Here is a 21,823-nt window from a genome sequence, read left to right on the forward strand (position 1 = left end):
TCTAGAGCCGTCCCCGCCGTTTTAGCTAAAACACCACTAACCCACAGAGGCAAGTCAGGTAAAGCCTACAGGTCCAAATAGGGGGGTCGCGGGTTTTTATTTGACGCTCCAACCAACTCCGACGATGTTACCACACCAGGTTAGCTAAGGCCAAGGCCCGAATCTTCGGGAAGAGGACCGTGCATTATTTAAGTGGTTCGCTTTACTCGATAAGGTGTGGTTCGGCATTAACTGCATTATCATCAGTCTATCAATCAACCAGGGATGACAAAAGTGGGGCACAGGTGGCAAGGTTTACAAGCTAAGCCACGCGTGGCGCATTATTTCCAAACGACATCAACGAGCTTCCAGAGTTTCTTTTACGCAGGGTCAATATATAGAGTCGTCAAGAGAAAAAAAGGAGATGCCCTGTATCGACAATAATATTAAGCATCATATTCTATGCTTATCGTTCACATCACTAGTATACTAATAAGTATAGTTAACAATATCATATCAATGTAGCAAAGTGGGAAGATTCTAGAGGAGTGAGGATAAAAAAGGGTTTGCCAGTCGTGTGTCTTAAAGGATATGCGTATTTGAAAAGTAGTAAACGAGGATATTGACATTTGATTATCCATACCATATTACGCTTTCTGACACACCGATGCCCTTCAATAGATATATCTTGCTTAGGAGACTCGTTATGTTGAGGTCCTTGGCTAGTATCATGCCTGTTATCATGAGCCAACTTGAAGCCTAGCTTTTACTCAATAGAGCACGAGAAACGTTTTATATACTCGAATCTAATGTGAGAGTTTAAACAAAATTCTTCCTTTCTAGCTCCTTTAAGATCATTGAACCCTTTCTGAGTCTTTCATATAAACGTACCTAATTTACATATGTTTAATCACACAGTATCTCCTTTTATTCCTACAACGAGAAAACACTCATGTCACAATTTGCATACTATCTTACAATGGATAATCTACCTAAAAGTGCTATGCTATCAAGTTATACAAAATGAAAGGTTTCATACATTACCCCTTAAGTCCATACTTGCCGTTGCCTACCTGGTCAATTATCAATCTAGATAAATAAACTACATGTCACCAGGTAAATAGACACGAGGTGCGAGTAGCCAAGTTACTAGTTTTGTTTGGCTGGTTTGTACTTAGTAGTGTGCCAATAGAAATGCTCCCAATTATACCAAAGCTGCGGGTGAGGTTTATGCGAAAATTCAGATGACTGGGTATGGGGGCATTATTCCACCTTTCTTGTATGGTCTGCTGCTAGTACTCACGTAGTTTGGTTTGTTTGTGTTTGTTTGTACAGCTAGTAAATATCACATGCGTAGACCTTGTGTCCTCTGTCAGCCTCTCGCCAACCTTGCCGGCCTTCTCAGCTGTCAACATTTCTCATATTTATCACCTCACATCCACACACGCAGTGAGGAAAAATTATTTTCTTTGCATCTTTGCAAACACCAAGAGTCCTGGCAATCCTAGTGGCAATATCTTATGCTCCTTCCTTCGAGGAAATCACGCGACCAGTTCCTACCTGCAATCGCACCTGCAATTGTACCTTCCTTCCTCAAGAACTTCACGCCTCCCCGTCGCAGATCGGAAACTTAATCTTCAAACTACACGTACGTACATCTAGGTACATTCGCGATTTGTACCTTCGCTGTACCCAGCTTCACCTTCGCCTGTCCCATGACCTGGTGGACCTGTAACGTCTAGCCCGAATAACCACAACACTTCACCCTTTACCCTGATTTATTTACTCCTATCCACGACAACGAAAAATCAAGCATCACACGTCTTCCGCCTCTTATATCATTACTTCGATGACCAACTTACTCATATTATTTGATCATTAATCGAAGACTCTGATGATACTATTCACTCTGTTGTCTCTAACGCTCTCTTTCCGAAGAAGACTCCCTGCGCGTCGCATCTTCCTCTATCGACGCATCCTTAAACTATTAGCTATTATTCTTCCTACATCCGAAAGGTACGTACATGGCGACTGTCCTTGTTTTTTATTTCCCTCGATTTTGCATCATTACGCTACCCTCTATATACGTTATTACCCGTCTTCTGTTGAGTAGTCCGCCTGTTATCTATAATACCACCTTGCTTTCCGCATAATTTTCTCTACAGTCCTCCGTAGTAACCCTGGCAGCCTATTTACTAACGAAGGAACAGTTACTTTGACAATAGTGCCGTTGAAAATGGCGTCGATTGAAAGCAAGGACGATGGAGGACGCAAATCTCCGGAAAGCGCCTCACAAGCCCAGACATCTGGGACTGGAAGGAACTTAACTCACCGCCGCCCTCGCTTCACTAACCTAGGTGAAGCACACCGGAACATCACTTCCAAGAGTGCACCTGATAGTAGTGTACATGTGTCTCAGAAGGATGGCGAGGGAAGCGACGAGAGTCGCAATAGCTCGCAGCAGCTGGCCAGTTCGGTTGGAGGATTCGCTACTTGTTCAACTTTGTTTCAACACGACTTCCTACCGAACCCTATTACTTCCTCCATTGCAAGACCTTTTGCACCATTCAATGCTGACTCTACAGCCTCCACATTTCCCACCGCGGATATGCCCGAGTCGACACGAGAGGCCGGTGTGACAGCAGAATCTCCAGAGCACAACGTCTCGAGTCCTAAAATGGACGAATCTCTAAATGAGTCCGGCAATACGGTAGAGAAGATCGTCGATCACTATGCCGAACACCATACTCTTAACGGGTTGAACACACCTCGTGCCGCGACGAGGTGCGGATTTCGAGGAGAGGAGACGCGTCCTGCGTACCGTCGCTACTTCCAGGCTAGTTCGCTGGCATCAGGTCCGCCGCAGGGTGGACTGCCAGACATACCCCTTGGTCACTCGCGATCTAGGTCGGTCCTTCACGAGATTAATGAGAGCAGCTCGCCTATCACTGAGACGACTGTATCCAATTCGCAGCATCTTCTCGACGTCGAGGCGCAGGCAAGCGAGCTTCAAGATGCCCATAAGCCATTAATGCCTTCGCCCCTCCGGCCCTATTTAGAGCAGAACCCAAAGTCTAGACTACTTCGCAATGAGCAAATCAATACCACCGAGTCTTCCCTCAACGATGTCACAAGTAGTTCAAATAACGATCCTTTTAGGTATGATCAACGAGAATACTGGGGAGCTCCTTCCCACTGGAAGGAAAGGGAGGTTAGTCAAGCTCTTAGACGAGCGAGCAAAGTTGGAGACGCCAGCGGAACCACTATTGCTACCCCTGAAGCCAGCCCGCGCCCTGCGATATGGCCAATGCCAAAATCAGCTCCTCGCCACGCTGGTGTGACCTTGAATAGTAAGCGCCCGGAAGGCGAGTTCTTTCACAAACCCGCACTTCAGTCTACTTTCGAAGACGACGAGGGTCAGACCCAAGAAGTAAAAATAATCATCGGCAGCCCACCAGAGCCCCAAAGAAAGAGAGAGCTAAAGCGCGACAGAGTTAGTGGATTGGTTACAGATCATATCCAGCTAGACAGTCTACCCGCTGGCTTACCCATGAGAGATTCTACTGCTAATCAAACCTGGGTGACGGACAATTATAGTGACATCATCAAGGTGGCTGGAAGCAGCATCGCTGACTATTCCGATGATGACGACGAAGGAAACCGACCTAGCTTATGCGGCTCGAGCTGCGCTATTATTCAACACCCTCTTAGAGACAAAGATGCGGGACCGTACGAGTTACGAACATTAAAAGACACCAAGAGATCTGTACTCCTTCCGAAGACGAGGCTTTTCCGTAGCGGCGCCTTTCAAGACAACTCTTCGCGCTACTTCTCGGGAAACACTTCGAAGAACACCGGCTTCAGTCAGCTGCCACCTTTTCCTCGAGGACTCTCGAACCCCTTTGGTAAGAAGGAACCCTATCGAAATGCAGACTCAGAGGGAAATTTTACTCTCAATTTCAAACGAAACGGACCATCTAAGTATGATTTTCGCGACTCTACTTCGGAATACATGCCTAGCATCCGTGGAAGCCGTGTCCTCTCAGGTATCTCGTTCTGTGGTAGACATGTGATCACAAATGAAGATGAGCTAGAGATGGAAGACCTCTCGAAGCATATTCACGAAGATGCGACGCCCAGAGCGCCCGGTCTAGAGACCACTAGCAGCAAGCAGCAAGAGTTGGGATCGCCACAGAGCGATCAAGATAAGCCGAAGCCATTTGAACCCCGCCTTGTAGACCAAGATTATCCTATCCGCTATGGCAACTGGTTCCAGGAGGAGAAAAACCAAGAAATGGCCTCTCATTCCTCATTCAATGCCTCGTTCAATGGGGAACCTATCTCTCCCCAGTCCAAATTTGAATTCGAGCTTCTCCCCCTTGACGAAGCTCAGAGAAAGAACAAGCAGCAACGAGAGAGTGGCGAAAAGGATGAGACAGAGTCCCCATTAAGCCGATCTCACTTCACGGTTAGCTCCTGGTCTAATTGCGGTCTTCCGACCTCAACTGCGGTTCAGTTTCCGATGCCGGTCCACGTTTCAAGCGGCCGAACAGCTCCCCATTTGTCGATTGACTTCAGTCCTTCGACCCACAATTCTTACGGCGATGTATTCAAGGGTAAGTTTGTGTACTTCACTATTAGAGGACATTGGACTAATATGATATAGACACTCCTACCCCATTCTCTGCTTCGAGCCATCGCGGTTCAACTCCTACGCCTGCTCGCCCGGCTCGAGCGCTATTATACCAAGATATGTTACCCGAGAGCCCTACTACCACTGACACATTGGAAAAGGCAAAACGATCGCTATTGGGTCGTTTTGTGCCTCGGATGTTCTCTTCGGAGACACGTAGCCACAGGACCGTCTCTAACATGACGGTTATTCAATACCCTATGCCTAACGACAGCGGACTGAGCCTCGTGGCTATAGAAGCTCTCAGAGAATCGAATATTTCACGGCACGCCAGCAAAAAGCGAGCTCAGTGGTTCCGACTAATGGCGATTCTATCTATCATTATCCCCTTCTTTGCAATTTTCGTCCTTACAGGAGTATTCGATAAGACGTTGGTCTGGTACTCTCGTGGCGAAGTGGGCCAGATAACCATCAAGCAGCGAGGCTTTATCAGAAATGCGTTACTCGTCCAAGGTTGCTTCTACGTCTTTGTCGTTTCGTGCCTTATCGCGGTCTTTGTTAGGATGCATTAGCCTTCTATATGCGAAGCGTCAGAATGATGTCTCTAGGTGACATCAGGGGCACACGCCACCTGTTCCATCCACGGCTTAAAGTCGCTCTTTTGAAACATGGCTTATACTGGGCCACGGTCTTTCGTTTTACATTCGCGCTGCCGTATTATCGGTTTGACAACACCATAACTAACTACATTCACTCTTTTCTCCGGGTACGAATCTGAGTAAGTGGGTTATTACCGGAGATTCTTGGGAACCGCCTCAAATACTTGCCTCAAAAACATGATTTCACCTCTCAAAAGCCTTGTCTCAAAATCCCGGGCCGGGTTGGAAGGAAAAGAACACCTTATAAACGGACTTAAAAACTTCTATCCATATTCGTTGGCTTGTTGAGATCGGTCAATCGACTCGCTACTTAGCACGACGAGGATCTAGCTTGAATTTTCGGCCTCGGATTGGATGGCAGTCACTCACTCACTCTCTCTTTAGTTGGATCAATGAATGAACAGATGAAATGAATAATAGGATGGCGATCGCCCTTCTTATTACCCACGCAGAAATCGGAAAACAAAAAATAGGTACGAACGGACGGAGAGAAAAGATCTCACAGCATACCTTGGTTCTCTTTTTCTTTTTTCTATAAGGAAGAAAACTTTGGTACTTGCCTAACTAATAGGCCGCGCTATGCTGTAGATAGAAACTCAGATTCTCTACATATACTTCGCAGGGGCGGATGCGGATGTTGCTTTGCTCTATAGTCAATGCCATTGTGTTTGCGCTTAGCTTGTTGTTACAATTTGTCTTGATAGGGTAATGAAGTGTATGTGTATGTGTAAGGTACCTAGGTAGATAGGTAGGAGGTAGATAGGCATGTAATAAGTATTGTGATGCCCCGAAATCGGGATAAATGAATGATGGTGTAGACCTCCCTAAGTTGTGTGTGAAAGGTTGCACATATAGCCTTAACTATATCCAACTTAGTACCGTAGTATGATTCGGAGCGAGCAAAATAACAGCGGAAACGGTCTTTTGTAAATTAAGATTAGTATTTGCTATTTACCTTGCAAACCTATCTTCCCGTAGATGTCTATATGGCGGTATCAAATCCATCCGCGTACCTAACGCACTCATTCTGATCTTTAGTCCACAGTATAAGCCCACTTCTTTACCCGTCGTAATTTCATGCCTAGCCTACCTATCTTTACACCTCATCCGAATTTTCCGTCCGTCATAACCCGACCTAGTCTCGATAGTTCAAGCCTCTCCGTACACGATCTGTCGGAGATGCTCCTTCTCGCCGCTCTGCTCGCACATAGCACGGAACATGCCTATGCCGCCTTCCTCGTTACCTTGGAGCTCCCACAGTTCCTGAGGTGTGCCATACTCAGCCACCTTGCCGTCGCTGAGTACAAGAATGCGGTCGAAGTCGGCGATGGTGCTTAGGCGGTGCGCAATAACCACCAGCGTGCTGTCACCAAATTCTTCGCGGATGCTGCGTTGGATTAGTGCGTCTGTGGTCATGTCTACGGCACTCGTTGCCTCGTCTAGCACCATGACCTTGGGTCGCGAAACTATCGCTCTCGCGAGGCATAGTAGCTGACGCTGACCTTGAGACAGGTTGAGGCCGCCCTCAGATATAGGAGATAATAGGTTACAGAAGATGTTAGTGTTCTTCTTTTTTCGGCCGCCATTATTAGACGCTGGAGTAGACGTCCCGCTGGTGGCGGGCGTGCCTGCTGCTGTTCCATTACCATTGACGTTGCTGTTCTCACCTTCGTGCTCAGAGATAAGATGCACGCGCGCTAGAGAGTCGAAAAGCTCGGCGTCGGTGTGGTTATCAAAGGGGTCGAGGTTTGAGCGCACAGTACCGCTAAACAGGACTGGATCCTGAGGAATAATAGCCAGCCTGCTGCGCAGATCATGTAGCTTAATCTTAGAGATATCGAGTCCATCAATGCAGATACTTCCGGATCGCGCCTCGAGGAAACGGAAGAACGCGAGCGTCAGAGATGATTTGCCTGCGCCGGTACGGCCGACTACGCCGACGCGCTGGTTGCGCTCAATGGTAAAACTGAGGCCTTTAAGTATGGGTGGTAGATCTTCCGCGTAGCTGACCACGAGATCATCCACTTCAACACGGCCTTCTGTCGGCCAGGCTGCCGGTGGGCTGATACCCTCAAGGCTTTCTGTTGGCAATTCTGTGTATTCAACAATTCGCTCTGCCGCGTTCATCTCTAACTCGACATTGGCGTAGTGCCGGATTGTCCACATGACGTGACCCGAGAATTCGAGCGCGAACGCCAATCCGAAACCCGCGAGGGCTGCGTCTATATCTGGGGCTATAAGGATTAGGGCGGCGACGAATGAAGCGAAGAAGCTTCCCACAACTGCCATTCGCCATCCCATCCAGCGGACGAATAACCAAAGATGCCAGGTCGCCACAGTCCAGTCGTCTAGTTTCGTATACATACGCTCAATGTAGGTCTGGCTCTTATCGAATGACCTGATCGTCTGGACGCCGGTCAAGGCCGAACCGAATTGCTCAAATACTGGAGATTTGGTGACGGATTCAAGCCGTTTTACTGGCCTAGCTCCATCAAGATAACGAAGTGCGTAGAAAGCACAAACGGCGAGAAGGAAAAATGCTGCGATTATAATCACGGGCGTAACAAATAAGCTGGCTACAATAACACCGACGAGATTCAGTAGTGCGCTTGCTGCAAACGCCATTGAGTATGCCATGTGAGTGTCCACAGAGTGGAAATCCGCTGTGAATCTGTTCAGAATCCTGCCCAGGGGAACCGTATCTAACCATCGCAACGGTGCTCGGAGTACTACAAAGTTGAGCTTGGCGAAGAGCTGCCTGGAGGCACGTATCGAGCCACGGAAAATGTAGTAGAAGCGGTACGTCGACACAAGAGATGTGAAAGTTGAGAGGAAGACATAGGTACCGAGGTAGTATCCCAGACTCTTGCTTGACTCGATCGTGACCATCGGTCGGATCATGCTGCCCATTGTGAACTGTTGTACATTGAACTGGTATGCGTAAGCATGCCTCTCTGCTTGCGCTTCGATGGTCTGTTGATGTTCTTCGTTCGACCCAGTCCATATTCGTAGCCACCACGAGCGTCCTACAGTTAGAGCCTGCACGAATAAGAATAGGGCGACGACGATAGACCAGAACCACCAGGAACCGCTGTAAGATAAGTATGCCGCGTACACTTTTCCTTTGACGGCCCCCTTCTCGCGCGCTTCCTCTTCAACAAACTTACGTGCTTGCGCCTTCGAGGGGATCTTAGCCAGAGGTTCTCCGTTAGGTTCTATATCTGTTTGAGACGTCTCTTCGGAATTTATTGCGGTGGAGCCTTCGTCATCTCGGATCTCCTGATCTGTCTGCTCGTGACTCTTAATCTGCTCCAGAGTTCCGGTTTGCTCCAGCTCCGAGACAAGTCCAGCGTTCAGTACTCGTCCATCCCCCAGCTCGACAAGGTACTTCGTCTTTGGTTCGCATAGGGCTACGTGATGCGTGACCAAGATCCTTGTTCGTCCGACACTAAGCTCGCCATTGAGGCACTTTTCAAAAATGTGACGGCCAACATGAGCATCAACAGCACTAAAGATGTCGTCCAAAACGAGTACGCCGGCACGGGAATAGATGGCACGCGCGAGACTGCGTAGGATGGGTTAGTGGTTGGTCATAAAAGGTTAAAGCGTCGCCAGCGCATCAACGTAGGCGTTTTCTTGGATACTCGGCTGGAGGTTGGGGGCTGACTTACGTGATTCGCCATTTCTGTCCACCACTGAGGTTAATACCGTTGGCGCCGATCTCGGTATTCTCTCCGTCGCTGAACATTTCCAGGTCCTTCGTTAGAGCGCATACCTCGATGGTCTTATTATATCGGTACGCATCGTACGGCAACCCAAATAAGATATTTTCTTTAACAGTCGCATTTTCGATCCAAGGTATTTGCGCAACGAAGGCGACAGCGCCAGGGATGATCCAATTGTCCCTATTTGCTTTCTGGTCGTAGCGCTGGGACGGTGCTCGAGGCACACTGATAGATCCAGCTAGAATATCGACTTCGCCCAGGATAGCTGCAAGCATCAAGCTCTTCCCACTTCCGGTCTTCCCTGATATGACGGATAATTCGCCCTTAGGGAATGTAATGTTAACATCGCGTAGAACGAATCGATCGGGGTCCTCCTCGTCGTCCTCCTGGTTGTCCGAAGGCCAAGCGATGGACGCGTTGTCGAACGTAACCTCGTCTGCTTCCTTGGTGATCTTCGAAACCTCTGCGCCGTTTAGATAGGCGTCCATGCGCTTCACAGAGACCCAAGCGTCGACGAGATCAGTCGTCAGTTCGGGGATAACGGACAGGGTAACTTCAAGCGCTTTGAAAACGCCAAGACTGACAAAAGCGACCGAGGGGGACAATGCACCGTGCAGGGATGCATAGACGGCAAGAGACACGGCTGCGAGCATGATCGGGCTCGTAATCCAGCATCCGATGAGCATGACATCGTTTGTAAAGGCGCTCCAGACGCATGACAATTCTCGTTCTCGGACGTCACTAATCTTTTTCTCCCATTGCGGCTCGAGTGCGGAGAATTTGATCTGGCGGATTCCTTGGAGAGCTTCCGAGACAACATCCAACTTCTCGTCTCGTACTTTCATTAAGCGGTCCTGGGCGTCCGAGTATCGCTTCGAGAAGTAAATGTTAAGAGGAGTGACGGCCAGCATAGTCGAGAAACCCGCAAGAAGGGCCTTCCATCCGAGTAGTTCTACAAGGAAGAGTAGAGACACGATCAACTTAAAGAGACTCCCTAGAAAAATGTTATTGAAAGAAGCAAAATCCGATACTCGCTTAGCATCGACGCCTATCAAATTGACGGTACTCTGCTTGCTCTTCTTAATCTGTTCGGCCTCATCCTCTTCTTCGAAGTCTTCGAGATCTGGTCTATTAGAAGTAGACGACTCTCCTATTGGCCCGGCGATGTTCGGCATAGTCGATCCCGAGGCGGCGGCAGCCTTCTTTTGCTTCTTGCTAGCCTCCTTGACATCTTTACGTCTCATCGATTTTTGGAAGATGAGCGCAGACAATTGGGCACGAATTGGCACAGATATCTGCGCCCACGATATCCAATAGACGTACGCCTCGACCCATGATTGAGCAAGAACGGCTACAGCAATCAAGATGACCCAAACCCAGGCTTCGTAACCGAGGCGTTCGTGGCCCTGGCGCCGCTCCAGGAGGTTGAGCAATTGCAAGACAACCCACTGGGGCGCTAGATTAAGGAATGCAGTAAGTATAGTTAATAACCATTGAAGCGCGAAAATCCATTTGTGGGCAGCAATGATAGAAATCCAAAGCGGGCCAGTGAACTTCCGGCTTTCCCAGTCGGCGGCAGTTTCCTTAGACCTCGTGTAGTGGTCGGGTCTAGGAAGATCAGCTAAATCGAGGCCGTTCTGCTTGGAAGCCTGGCGAAGTAGGTAATCAGGCCAGCTCCAGTTAAGCATGCTCCATGCCGACTCGGTATATAGCCTGTCGACCAGCTGGCCGTTGTAGTATACATCAGGTCGTCGGGGGATGGATAAGCTGGCAACAGCCAAGCACAAGGCCACAACTAATTCTACTACGCGTATAGAAAATACCCCGGTAGCACGTTGCTTTAGTAGAAGCGCGGCTATGTCGTTATCCTGAGCCGCGAGAACAGCGGTGAGAACGACGCATGAGAGGAAAGACCAGATGCCTAGACCGTAAGCGACTACAGAGTCTCGGCTAGCCGCGACACAGATGACCTGCGAGGTTAAAAGAGCCTGCATCCACGTGCAACGTGGTGTGTCAGTAATCTGACAGTTCCGGCGTTTCTTGTGTGTAACGGTGAGCTTACCCAGATTATAACGGCCAACCAATTTGCTAGGAACAAGCCACTTTCTACGCCTTGCGTACCCAACGTCGAGATCACAGCTAGCGCTATCGACAAGCCGAACCCGATTAGCGAGAGAACCAGCATCACGGCCTTAGGCACCTTAGTGCTGAAGGCCTTGACGGCCTCTGGCGTGCTCTTGCCATCCTTATCCTCGTAGATTTCGGTCGTGCACTTCGAACCACGACTACGCAGTCTACCCAGATTCAGGGCGGCAGGGACGGAAAGTATCGCAACGACCCCTAAGCCAACAGCCGAAGTCACGAGCACTACTGTCTTGTCATTAGACATGTTCGGCGGCAGAAATGTTGTCTTCGGAGTTAAGCTCAGGATGCCGGAGCTAGTGGCTGGTAGAAGCCTTCCCGAATAGACGCGACAAGAAGCGCGAAAGGGAGGCCGAGACGAAACAGGGCGAGACAACGAAGGCGGCTTCTAACTATACTCAATTCAAGCTGGGAGCCATCGGAAGCAGGAAAAGATAGACGCTAGCCGTACCGACAATTTGCTAGTTGTTAAGGTTGAAGAAATTTTGAAGCTGCGTCGTTCGGCGCGAGTAACAAAGGAATGGAGAGCAGTATGAATAGCAGTATGAATTACATGCTATTGGCTGCGAGGTACCTAATGAGCAACGCGGGATGCAGTACAGTATCCCTTCGGTGCTCCCTGCACGGATTCATTGGCAAAGCGCCTCTCGGCTGGCCGGTTGACTCATATGGGAGGCCCTCTTTTCTCATGACGGAGGAGACCCGGGAAGAGGGTACTGAGAATGGGGGAGCCACGTTAATAGTAGCGTCACTACCCCGGCAACGAGTCCTACTCCTTGCTACCTCATACATATGCTACATATGTAGCGGCGGGTTCTGTACGATAGGCCGATGCCGATTCGCCCGGGTTCGTCCATATGGGCGCGATACTTGACCCCACCGCAGCAGAAGGAGATACGTACGGTATCCATCGTACTGCATCATATTTTCATTGGGACAATTATCGGTGTGAGCAATACGGTACTGTATCCCTACGGTGTAGAGAAGAATATGAGTTTTGTTAATTAGCGGCTAGAGCTAGTCGTCGTGGTCGTCGCCTGACGAGGTTTGTATAACAGAAAACAGCCGGTGGTGATGACGGCGGGGGGGTTTAAGGGACCTTCGTGCAGAAGGATCAGGTTAGTTGCATCCTAACCTAGCTGGATCTAGAATCAGAAGGTGATCAAGGGTAGTACAGTTGAACTAGTAAGGTATAGCCATACTACCATATCGGGACTGGTAGCGATGATCAAGATTAAGGAACCAAACAGCTACATAGTAAAATGAACTGAGTGTGAGCAGGTGGCTTGTGGTGATAAACCGGGAAAGTCGTCATCGAAGAAAAAGAAATAGTGATTTTGCTAACTAAATGTTCTGTTACACGCAATATCCCATCCGGGCCTTTATAATTCGTTTATCGTCTGTATAACTTACCTAACCCGGTAAGTAACTAGCTTAATTACTAGCTCAAAAGCAGACTTGCTCCTTCTACTGATTATTCGGCTTACAAGAGAACTTAGTTAGTATAGCAGTGTAGGTAGCAGATGATCAGTCCCGGGCAGATTTGCGTCAGCTTACTTACATATAATGTAGATAGGTAGGTATCTACATTATACATGTGTCGAAGAGGGACTTCGTACATTAACACCAATCCATTCATGCGACGTTGGCATATGCGGCCCGTAGGTTACCAATCGTCGAACCGGGGAATTACCTACCCTCGACGCGGGGCATCACCGTATAAACTATATAACTGTATGTGCCAAAGCTACTGTGTCGTATCGTTAATACGATAGACATGGATAAAACATGGCTCATACCTGAGTCACCATCAAGTTTGAATATTCTCCTGACTCGGAGAGACGCAACAACTTTGAGGTTATCGAGAAGTCAAATATTAATAAAGGAGAGAGACAGACTCGTCTCTACCGTACAAAATAAGAGGAATAGTAGCACTATAGTAGTTCGATCGATATAGTGTAGCTATAAGATCGCTCGGACCAGGGGCCATCACGTCAGATAATACTAATACGAATCAAGAAGCTGTAGTTAATCGAGAATCTGCAGTCATTCTATGTAAACGACATCGGCATACATATATTCGCCCTGCTGGCTTGATACAGTGTGTTGCTGTTTCAACCACCCCAACAACGATTGGCTTCCGTATCTTATTGCGATGCATCGACTATGATCTACCCCGGACTGGCAAGATAGGCAGCGTAATGGTACTATGTAGGTATTACATATTGATACCGGTAGGGGAATAGGTGAACGGCCAATGGTTGACGTTGTTCGGAGCATTGCGATATTTGCGGTGCATGGGATCGGTAGCATGGGACTTTTTACACACCGCTTCTGCGGTCGGATCACGGATGACGGACCGCTCATATTGCTCCTAAGCAGCCAATCGAGGCCCCGACGCAAATCAGACAACTTGTACATGTTAGTGCTGACGAGGAATTTATCCGAACTTTTCTGCTTAGACCACAGGACCGCTAAACGCTAAATTTTCAAAGGCGGAGCCGCCGTCGGATGCTCTCCGGTTTTTAAAAGAGCGAGGTTGGCCGTTTTCAGGTTGCTACATGCCTCAAGAGGCTGGGAGGTTTCTGACAGTTCTAGGAAGAGCACGTACAGCGGCGATGATATGCAAACCGCCAATTCATAATCCCGTCAGCGCCAAAAAGGTATACAAGGCGTGTAAGTCATGCCGCTAGTGATGACGATGCTCATGCGCTTTTAGCATTCGTTGCATATGGCTCTTGGCAGAGAAAATGCGGCTCGTTAAGTTGCCATTGAGCTGACTACGACCGTCACATGGCACCTAAAGGGTATACCTAAAGGATATATCGTTGATGTCTACACTTTGAATAGCGCTTTTCTATGTGAAACGTGATACCAAGGGTCACCTATGAAGGTACCCACGTGATAGCTGACCACTGGATGTTGGATATGGGTAGACATTGCAAGTCTACCTATCAAAGTACCCAAGTAGACAACTGGAAAAAACATATAAAAGGAGACATCTTCATCTTCTTACGATACATCTAAGTATCTTGTTATCATAGCCAAAGCTACTATCCGCATTCAGTCTTAATATACTTGACTAATATTGGTGTAGAAAGAAAGGAGATTCATAAAGGGTTAATACGTTGTAAGACATCCAACAACTGGATCGATCATGATTCATTTATCCCTCTCCCTTTCTCTCCAAGGCAAACATGTTTGATACGTACGTTATCACCTTATGATCTATGATGAGTGTAGCGTTTACGTATGGATATGGAACAAGATAGCGGGGTGGGTGAGGTGATCCCAAATTCGACTATAGACTCGGTTCTGATTGGTCCCGCGGAACAAACGCGCCTAGACGCGTATAATAGGTGATTGTAGTTTGCAACGTGTAAATTGCTACCGTACCTTTGGTAAGGTACTGTGTTGTCCAGTGTGTACAATGCCAATACCAGTTGAATAGTAGGTATAGAAGAAATATCTTTAAAAGTCAGGAGTATATTCAAAACTTGACTTATCCCTCAAGTATCGCAGCAAACTCGAGGAGATTGTCTAATTGAAAGGTACCTAGGTACCTAAGGTAGCTACAGATATTGGAAGGTACACTAATACTACCTAAACCTAAAGAGGTACGAATGTCTCTTCATTACATGTATTTTCGCTGAGAACTGGACAATCAAAGAAGTAACCGAGGTAGGAGGCAGTTGCCATTGAAAGCATTACCTATACCACCTACCGTCTTATCGGACAGCTATAGCAGCTAGCTATCAGCTAATAGCCCTAAGAACTCTCCAAACGGGTCGCGACCAACAATCAAAGGTGCCTGGGGGATCCCTGTAAGGCCACTAATGCTACTAATGCCCTCGCTGCAACGGTATGCCTCCAGCCAAGTTCAACCTCATCTTTTACATACCTACCTGGTAGCCAATGCTCGAGCCTTCACATTTCAAAAACACCAATCATTCGCAACTTTCAACATCCACTTCACCTACTTACGCGTTAGAAGTCGCTATTATTCTCTCTCTAGATCCAATATAGAATCTAGACATTATTCCCAACGCCAACGCCAACGCTTTATGTCTTTCAGGATAGGTTAGCTATTTAACCAATAGTCCAGTAGCATTTCCCTTTCCCTGTCGCCTTACAATCTCGAAAGCCAATTCGAAGCAGCCTCGCCCTCTTTCCATACAGCTATAATTACGCCTCGATCATTCTGTGAACATTTCGCATTTCGCATCGCGCTCGATTACATCGTAGTCTCATGTCCCGGATGGAACCGTCACCATGAGGTCAACTCCTTTGATCATCAATTGGCACGATAAAAATGCCCCCATCTATTCTGCCCACTTCGAGTCTCAACATGGCAAGGGAAGGCTAGCTACGGGAGGAGGAGATAACAACGTGCGTATCTGGAAAGTCGAAGGCGATGGCGAAGACCGCAAGGTCGAGTACCTCTCAACTCTTGCCAAACACACCCAAGCCGTCAATGTCGTTCGGTGGGCTCCCAAAGGAGAAACCCTCGCTTCTGCTGGAGACGATGGCAATGTGATCCTATGGGTTCCTAGCGAAAACCACAACCCGACTACATTTGGGAACGAGGGCCTCGAAGACAAGGAAACCTGGCGTACCAGGCATATGTTCCGACCTACTGGTTCGGAAATATACGATCTAGCCTGGTCTCCGGATGCTACCTACTTCATTATTGGGAGCATGGACAATATCGCTCGAATTTATAATGCCGGTACAGGTTCGTAGTTAGATCTATCCCAAGTATCCCAAGTATATCTTGTATGCCAGTTGACTTACTCGCCTATAGGTGTTCTCATACGGCAAATTGCCGAACATAGTCACTACGTGCAGGGCGTCGCATGGGATCCCTTAAATGAATATATCGCAACCCAGTCGTCAGACCGATCCGTTCACATCTATTCTCTCAAGACCAAGGATGGACAGTACGCGCTTACCAGCCACGATGAGAAACCCCCTAAGGTTGCTAGTCACGCCAAAGCAGATCTGCCCCCCAGCAGACGTATCTCGTCTAACAGCCCCGCCCCGTCGGATATCGGCTACCGAACTCAGCTTGCAGCTGCGGTTGACACGCCCAGCGCCTCCATGGGATCACCAGTACTATCCGCGCCAGGAACACCGCAATCTGTTCCCTTACCGATGAATCCTCCGAGTGTGGTTAGCCATAGTAGACGGTCTTCGTTTTCATCTCGACGATCTGTATCCCCGGCCCCGTCATTGCCTCTGCCTGCGGTGATGCCCATCGAACCATCCCCAAAACTTAATCATGGCCTTAGTGTAGGGATGAAGAATGCGAGCCTCTATGCGAGCGAGACTCTTACATCTTTCTTTAGACGCCTGACTTTTACCCCGGATGGCAGCCTGCTTCTGACCCCTGCCGGCCAGTTCCAAATGCAGCACCAAGCAGACGGCCTTAGACCTACATATGAGGTTATCAACACTGTCTATATATATACCCGAGGCGGGATCAACAAGCCTCCAATTGCTCATCTCCCCGGCCTAAAGAAGCCTTCAGTTGCTGTCAAGTGTTCACCCATAACCTATACGCTCAGACAATCTCCTCCAGTTACGAAACACATCACTATTGATACATCTTCGGCAGAAGATCCCATTCCTGCTCTTCCCGAGCCTATTTCCAAGCCGTTACCTGCTGTAATGGACCCTCCTCCTCCACCTCCAACATCCTCAGCGCCAGACCCGGAGAAGTTGTCTACCCCGTCTAAGCATCTGAACTTGGAGACTGGACCGACTACTCCTGGACCTAAACCCACATTTGCGCTGCCGTACCGTATGGTGTATGCTGTAGCAACTCAAGACTCCGTTCTCCTCTATGATACCCAGCAGACTACTCCCATCTGCGTTGTCAGCAATCTACATCTTGCCACGTTTACTGATCTTACCTGGTATGCTACCCCCTTCGCTGCAGACCTGCCATAATATCTAACCAGCTTCCAGGTCGAACGACGGGTTGACACTACTCATTTCCTCGTCTGACGGCTTTTGTTCGACGCTGTCGTTTACGCCTGGTGAACTAGGCCAGGAGTACAAGGGTGACCTTATGGGCCCCAAGATTTCTGTTGCTGCTACTGCTGCTACTGCTACTAGCGCTGGCCCTCCTGCAAACCAGCCCACTCCATTGCCTACACCAACATCCGCCTTTGCGCCCCCCTCACCTTTCCCTAACCACCAACATCGTAACTCAGCCACCTCCTTTGCAGCTCCATCCCCTCCAGCTACAACATCATTTGTAAGCGCGCGCCCTTCATCACCCGCTCGATCCAATTCCACGTCGTCAATCGCGACACAAATTTCGGTTATGAATAACCCACCTCTTATCGGTGGAAGCATACCCAGCATCGCTGCCACAAACTCGGGTAAGGTGACAGGGATACCCATCGCAACCCCTCCCGAAACACCCGGAAACGGTAGTAATATTGTTGCTGGTGTCAAGCGAGAAGCTAGCGAGAACGAAAAGGAAGAAGCATCGGGCGGGCAACCTAAGAAGCGAAGAATTGCACCAACCCCGGTAACGGAGTCCAAAACGTAGAGGACACTCGCGATTTTGAGCTCGTGGGGTTAGGGTAGCACACCTGTATCAATATGCTGTCGTGCTGAGTGGCGGGCTCGTTGGAGTTCGAGGCACTGTTGGCTGGAATGTATGAGCCATGTTTCTTTTCTTTTTGAGGGTTTATTTGCTGGCTAGGAAAAAAAAGACGATATTTGTCCATCGTCGATATGCCCCCTTTCGTGGCGGCGAATTATTTTTTTGTCCCTTGTGGGCTCCCCTGTACTGACAGTGCCACTGTGAATGAGCGTGTGAGTGAAAGGATTTGGCATGGCCTCTGGAGTTAGGATTAAATACCTCGGCAATGGTATTACAGCTGCGAAGGCTGTTTTATACCTGTTGGTTTAGTTTTCCCCCTTATCAATTGTTGGTCGTGATACGTTGTCTGGGTAGTCAAACCACGATGGCTCCCGTCAAAAGTTACGTTCACCCCCGTAGGTAGAATAGTCATGTTTGCAGATAGGCATATTTGCCACTTTTAGTCAAGTATACCTGATCTAAGACTTGTCTCAAAACTAATAGCACATAATGTTCCTTATATACGTACCCTACGGATCATGATTCCACTATGATAGACTACAGGTTTCACATATGGGGGAGGGGGATTTATCGCAACCATGTGGAAATGGAAATTTGTGTCGACGACTTAAAGACCAGGACTTAAGTGAGACAAGAATCTATATAGGTAGGTAAGACTGGGAGGTAGTTAGTTAGGTAGTTATATCAAAAGACCTAAAGTCGCAGTTGTAACAACAGCCTCGACAACTTCAACCAAGCAACTGGATCGCTATTAGTTTCGACAGCTAAGGCTCGGGACTAAACAAGGTATTAGGAAAATTGCTTGTTATTTGTTATTCTAAATATGAAGCGTCAGATTACAAACTAACTACTTCGAAACGAACAACAGGATAGTAGATGTTGAAGTGACGAAGGATAAAAAGATGGATAGGTAGGTAACTACTAGGAGATGCAACTTGTCTGTTTCAACATCGATCATAAAATAAGAAACAAGGCCACGCTGTCAGACAATATGAGAGGTGGCATCGCCTCCCCCATTCGCGCTACTATCTATAAACACGGAGAGCTCTGGAATCAATCAGATCTAGCTTGAAGATCCGATTAAGTATTATTTATCGCCGTCGAAATAATTCGTAGTTAGTCAGTCGTCTTTAATCGTGCTCGAGAACAGAGAATTAATTAATTAATTGCATCTATGGATTCCGGTTACAGTTCGCATGTCCCTTCTCTTAGAGAAAAGAAGAATTTTCTGATGCGACGTATTTTGTTTACAAAGCGAGACGGGCCATTGCGACATCTCACGCGATATAAGCGGACACAAGTCGATACCAACGAGTTCAACAAAATTTTCAAAAGGGCTATCAAATCTGCCGTGGATAGCCCCGAAGTCGTAGCGGTCCTGGATAACGAAGAGCCTGAGTTTGCGCTGGCGCTTGGGCTTGCGCTGAAGCGTATAGTGCCGGCGATCATGGGGCCTGATACGAAAGTCATTCAGGAGGCTGGAGAGCTTGCGCGCGAGGCCTGGGCGCTGTCGAAAAGTATCTTCGATTGTCGGGAGGAACTACGAAACCTGTTGGATGTCCGATGGATTGCCATTTCCCGTCGATGGAATAAGTATAAGCTCTCCAGTCGCAAGAGGGTGTTGCGAGGCGCGTGGCCGGATATGATTCCCGCTCGTCTGTCGAAAGACCCGCTGTCTGGCAGCGTCCCGGTCACGGATGTAAAGGGTCTGAGGGAGGCATATATGTGGCCGTATATTAACCTGGAGGATCTCCTCCCCGGCGACCGACTGCTCCTTTTCATGGAATCAAGGGGTCGCGAGCATCCAAGCGTCTTTGTCCACAGCGATTTACTTAGCTCCAAGTCCGCAGTAGAGAGCGGGATAGTCAAGATAAACTTCCTCGATAATCATTTCATGCGACTCGACGCCGGGGACCATGACGACGACAAGGATACGTACGACGAATACGGCAGATTGGAGCCCTTTTCTCGACGCTCGAGAGCGGAGATAGAAGCGCTGCTTCTAACCGGCGCGGGTTTCCTCCCGGGGGAAGGGATCCTCGTCCTCGAAATCCAAGAGCGAATCATGAGGTTCCTCCTAGATTGCTGCCGCGGCATTCTTCACGACGCCGCCGCCGATGAGGTAAAGGGTGGACGCAAGACCCCCCTCGCGACCCTGGCGGCAGAAGCACCTTATAGAAAACCCTCGGAAATCGACTTGCGCCAGTCGCAGCAGCTAGTCGCAGCCCACCACTTCGACGCAGAGGACAACTTTTGGGCGTTGCGTGAGGACCCGGGTTTCTTCGCCGAGGCTATCTCGGATATTACTAGATATTTGCATGGTGATGATGATGAGAAGCCACAGGAACGAGACTTGGTTATTATGTCTCGACACCACGTGTTCGCTGTTCGCAAGACTTTGAGGGATACCTATGGTGATGTTGTCATCTGGCGGGAGCTCGAGGTCCGTATTGCAGAACTGGACAAAGAAGTAAAGATGCCTTCGGAAAAGCTGCCGCGCAAGACGGCGCTCTTTCGGCTAAAGGATTGCTTGATGTATACCATCCAATATTTTGCTTCTCAGCTAGAGTCGTTCGCGATCGAAATCGAGACCCAGGAAGGATTCACGGCATCATATGCTCTCCACGACTGCATCGCCGACTCTCGCGGCGATGTCGACTCGAGCATATCCCTGGTTAGCGATATCGAAACGATATTGAAAAACGACGCTTATCTTCGGTCTTACATCCTACCGGCGACCGCTAAGACTCTCGAGAAGCTTTTCGTAGCTTGTGAATCGCTCCGGCAGTTAAGACTCTATCAGCCGTATACCCCAGGGCTCTGGAGCGACGACGGCGAATGTAGTAGCATCGAGCTGCCAGTACTCGATACCATCTTCAAAGCGTCCGAGATAGACAAGGGTATAATATTCGATTTGATCTCTCCTTTACAACCCGCATTCGCATTCCCTGTCTATGAGAGTCATATCTGTGCTACGACAGAGGCCAAGCTCGCGGCTCATGAGAACCTAAAACGGTTCTGGGACCAAGCCGATGCATTATTCGAAGATGGTGGAGGACAGAGACCCCACGAGCTCCTGAAGGACTATATTGCACATAAACAAGTTCGAAATGAATGCCTCTCCGATGCCACAGTGCCCGACGAATCACGGGCGCTAACGTGGGCGTCATCTTCTCCCACGTCAAATTTAAATATTTTTACGGCATCCCTTCCCTCGTCGTCGATTTCACTATCAAGCAGTATACCAACAAGCCCCTCCGTACAGCAGCAGCAGCAGCCTCTAAACGCCCCTAGGCAGCTCATAAGGCTCCAACGCCGAAACGTAGAGGTGATCAGGGCGTTATTCCTCGGAGACGCGCGAACGGAAATCCGATGGGATAGCTTCCTACGAGCCATGGAAAAGATAGGGTTTACGATACAACCCGTGAAGGGCTCATCGTATCAATTTACGTATCCGATCAGTTCCGGCAAACAAAAATCTATTCTAATCCATAAGCCCCACCCACGTCAAGTAATTAGCAAGGCCTCGGCGCGGAATATAGGAAATAAGCTAACGCGTGCCTATGGATTGACGGCGGACCAGTTCGAAGAAGTTGTAGAAGCTTAGGTTGAGTGAGCTTGTACATAGTACATAGGTCTTTGCTTGATTTAGAACATCCGGTTCGGTAATATATCAATACCATGTAAGTTGGAACATTTGGAAATATTTGTTTGTCTTCATATGAGATAAAACTTGATGCCGAGGACTAGCTTTGGATATATTGTACTTTTGTATTAAGTGTTATTAATATCAGGGTATATTTAACTACTTAGATAGTGAGTCTTACTGTACGGTGTAAGCGCCATTAGTGTATCTTAATACATAGGGCTATTTGAAGACGTCACTTACAAACCGCTAATCTGACGCCTTACATAGAGGCTTAGCTAGGGTCCTATGTAAGGGTTTAGTCTGATAAAGACCAGCCCAGACCACCTCAGACTAATCAAGAATAGGCTGACAGGTTCCGAGAATAGAAATATATCTACCCAGTGAGTAGAGAAGCTATCCCTAGTGATTCCATAATGT

The 21,823-nt window shown here is 48.3% G+C and overlaps 4 protein-coding genes across 4 annotated transcripts; 3 read left to right on the plus strand and 1 right to left on the minus strand.

The window, feature by feature from the left end:
- Positions 1–2,215: 2,215 nt before the first annotated feature.
- Positions 2,216–5,184, plus strand: F5Y00DRAFT_270559 (uncharacterized protein; the record flags this gene model as incomplete). The annotated part of the gene is made up of 2 exons (XM_048012632.1): positions 2,216–4,595; positions 4,646–5,184. The coding sequence occupies 2 exons, from the start codon at positions 2,216–2,218 to the stop codon at positions 5,182–5,184; spliced, it is 2,919 nt and encodes a 972-aa protein (XP_047869292.1).
- Positions 5,185–6,176: 992 nt separating this feature from the next.
- F5Y00DRAFT_99994 (P-loop containing nucleoside triphosphate hydrolase protein) lies at positions 6,177–11,521 on the minus strand. The gene is made up of 3 exons (XM_048014435.1): positions 11,059–11,521; positions 8,943–10,984; positions 6,177–8,836 (listed from the first exon to the last, which is right to left on the minus strand). The coding sequence occupies exons 1-3, from the start codon at positions 11,383–11,385 to the stop codon at positions 6,421–6,423; spliced, it is 4,785 nt and encodes a 1,594-aa protein (XP_047869293.1). The 5' UTR covers positions 11,386–11,521; the 3' UTR covers positions 6,177–6,420.
- Positions 11,522–14,900: 3,379 nt separating this feature from the next.
- Positions 14,901–18,293, plus strand: F5Y00DRAFT_224495 (WD40 repeat-like protein). Its single transcript, XM_048006012.1, has 3 exons — positions 14,901–15,873; positions 15,943–17,056; positions 17,109–18,293. Exons 1-3 carry the CDS (start codon positions 15,411–15,413, stop codon positions 17,698–17,700), a joined length of 2,169 nt encoding a protein of 722 aa, XP_047869294.1. The 5' UTR covers positions 14,901–15,410; the 3' UTR covers positions 17,701–18,293.
- A 638-nt stretch (positions 18,294–18,931) lies between these two features.
- F5Y00DRAFT_257391 (uncharacterized protein) lies at positions 18,932–21,364 on the plus strand (the record flags this gene model as incomplete). Its single annotated transcript, XM_048010551.1, has 1 exon — positions 18,932–21,364. One exon carries the CDS (start codon positions 18,932–18,934, stop codon positions 21,362–21,364), a length of 2,433 nt encoding a protein of 810 aa, XP_047869295.1.
- Positions 21,365–21,823: the final 459 nt, after the last annotated feature.

The sequence above is a fragment of the Daldinia vernicosa genome (genome assembly GCF_022497035.1).
Source record: "Daldinia vernicosa strain CBS 139.73 unplaced genomic scaffold F5Y00scaffold_3, whole genome shotgun sequence".
NCBI classification, from domain to species: domain Eukaryota; kingdom Fungi; phylum Ascomycota; class Sordariomycetes; order Xylariales; family Hypoxylaceae; genus Daldinia; species Daldinia vernicosa.

Bases quoted from the DNA above. Each gene is read 5' to 3' on its own strand.
- F5Y00DRAFT_224495 (XM_048006012.1), top strand. From the start codon at position 15,411: ATGAGGTCAACTCCTTTGATCATCAATTGGCACGATAAAAATGCCCCC. The intron at 15,874-15,942 runs GTTCGTAGTTAG...ACTCGCCTATAG, and splicing joins AATTTATAATGCCGGTACAG to GTGTTCTCATACGGCAAATT. The intron at 17,057-17,108 runs GTATGCTACCCC...ACCAGCTTCCAG, and splicing joins ACGTTTACTGATCTTACCTG to GTCGAACGACGGGTTGACAC.
- F5Y00DRAFT_99994 (XM_048014435.1), bottom strand. From the start codon at position 11,385: ATGTCTAATGACAAGACAGTAGTGCTCGTGACTTCGGCTGTTGGCTTA. The intron at 10,985-11,058 runs GTAAGCTCACCG...ACGTGGATGCAG, and splicing joins GGTTGGCCGTTATAATCTGG to GCTCTTTTAACCTCGCAGGT. The intron at 8,837-8,942 runs GTAAGTCAGCCC...CATCCTACGCAG, and splicing joins GGACAGAAATGGCGAATCAC to TCTCGCGCGTGCCATCTATT.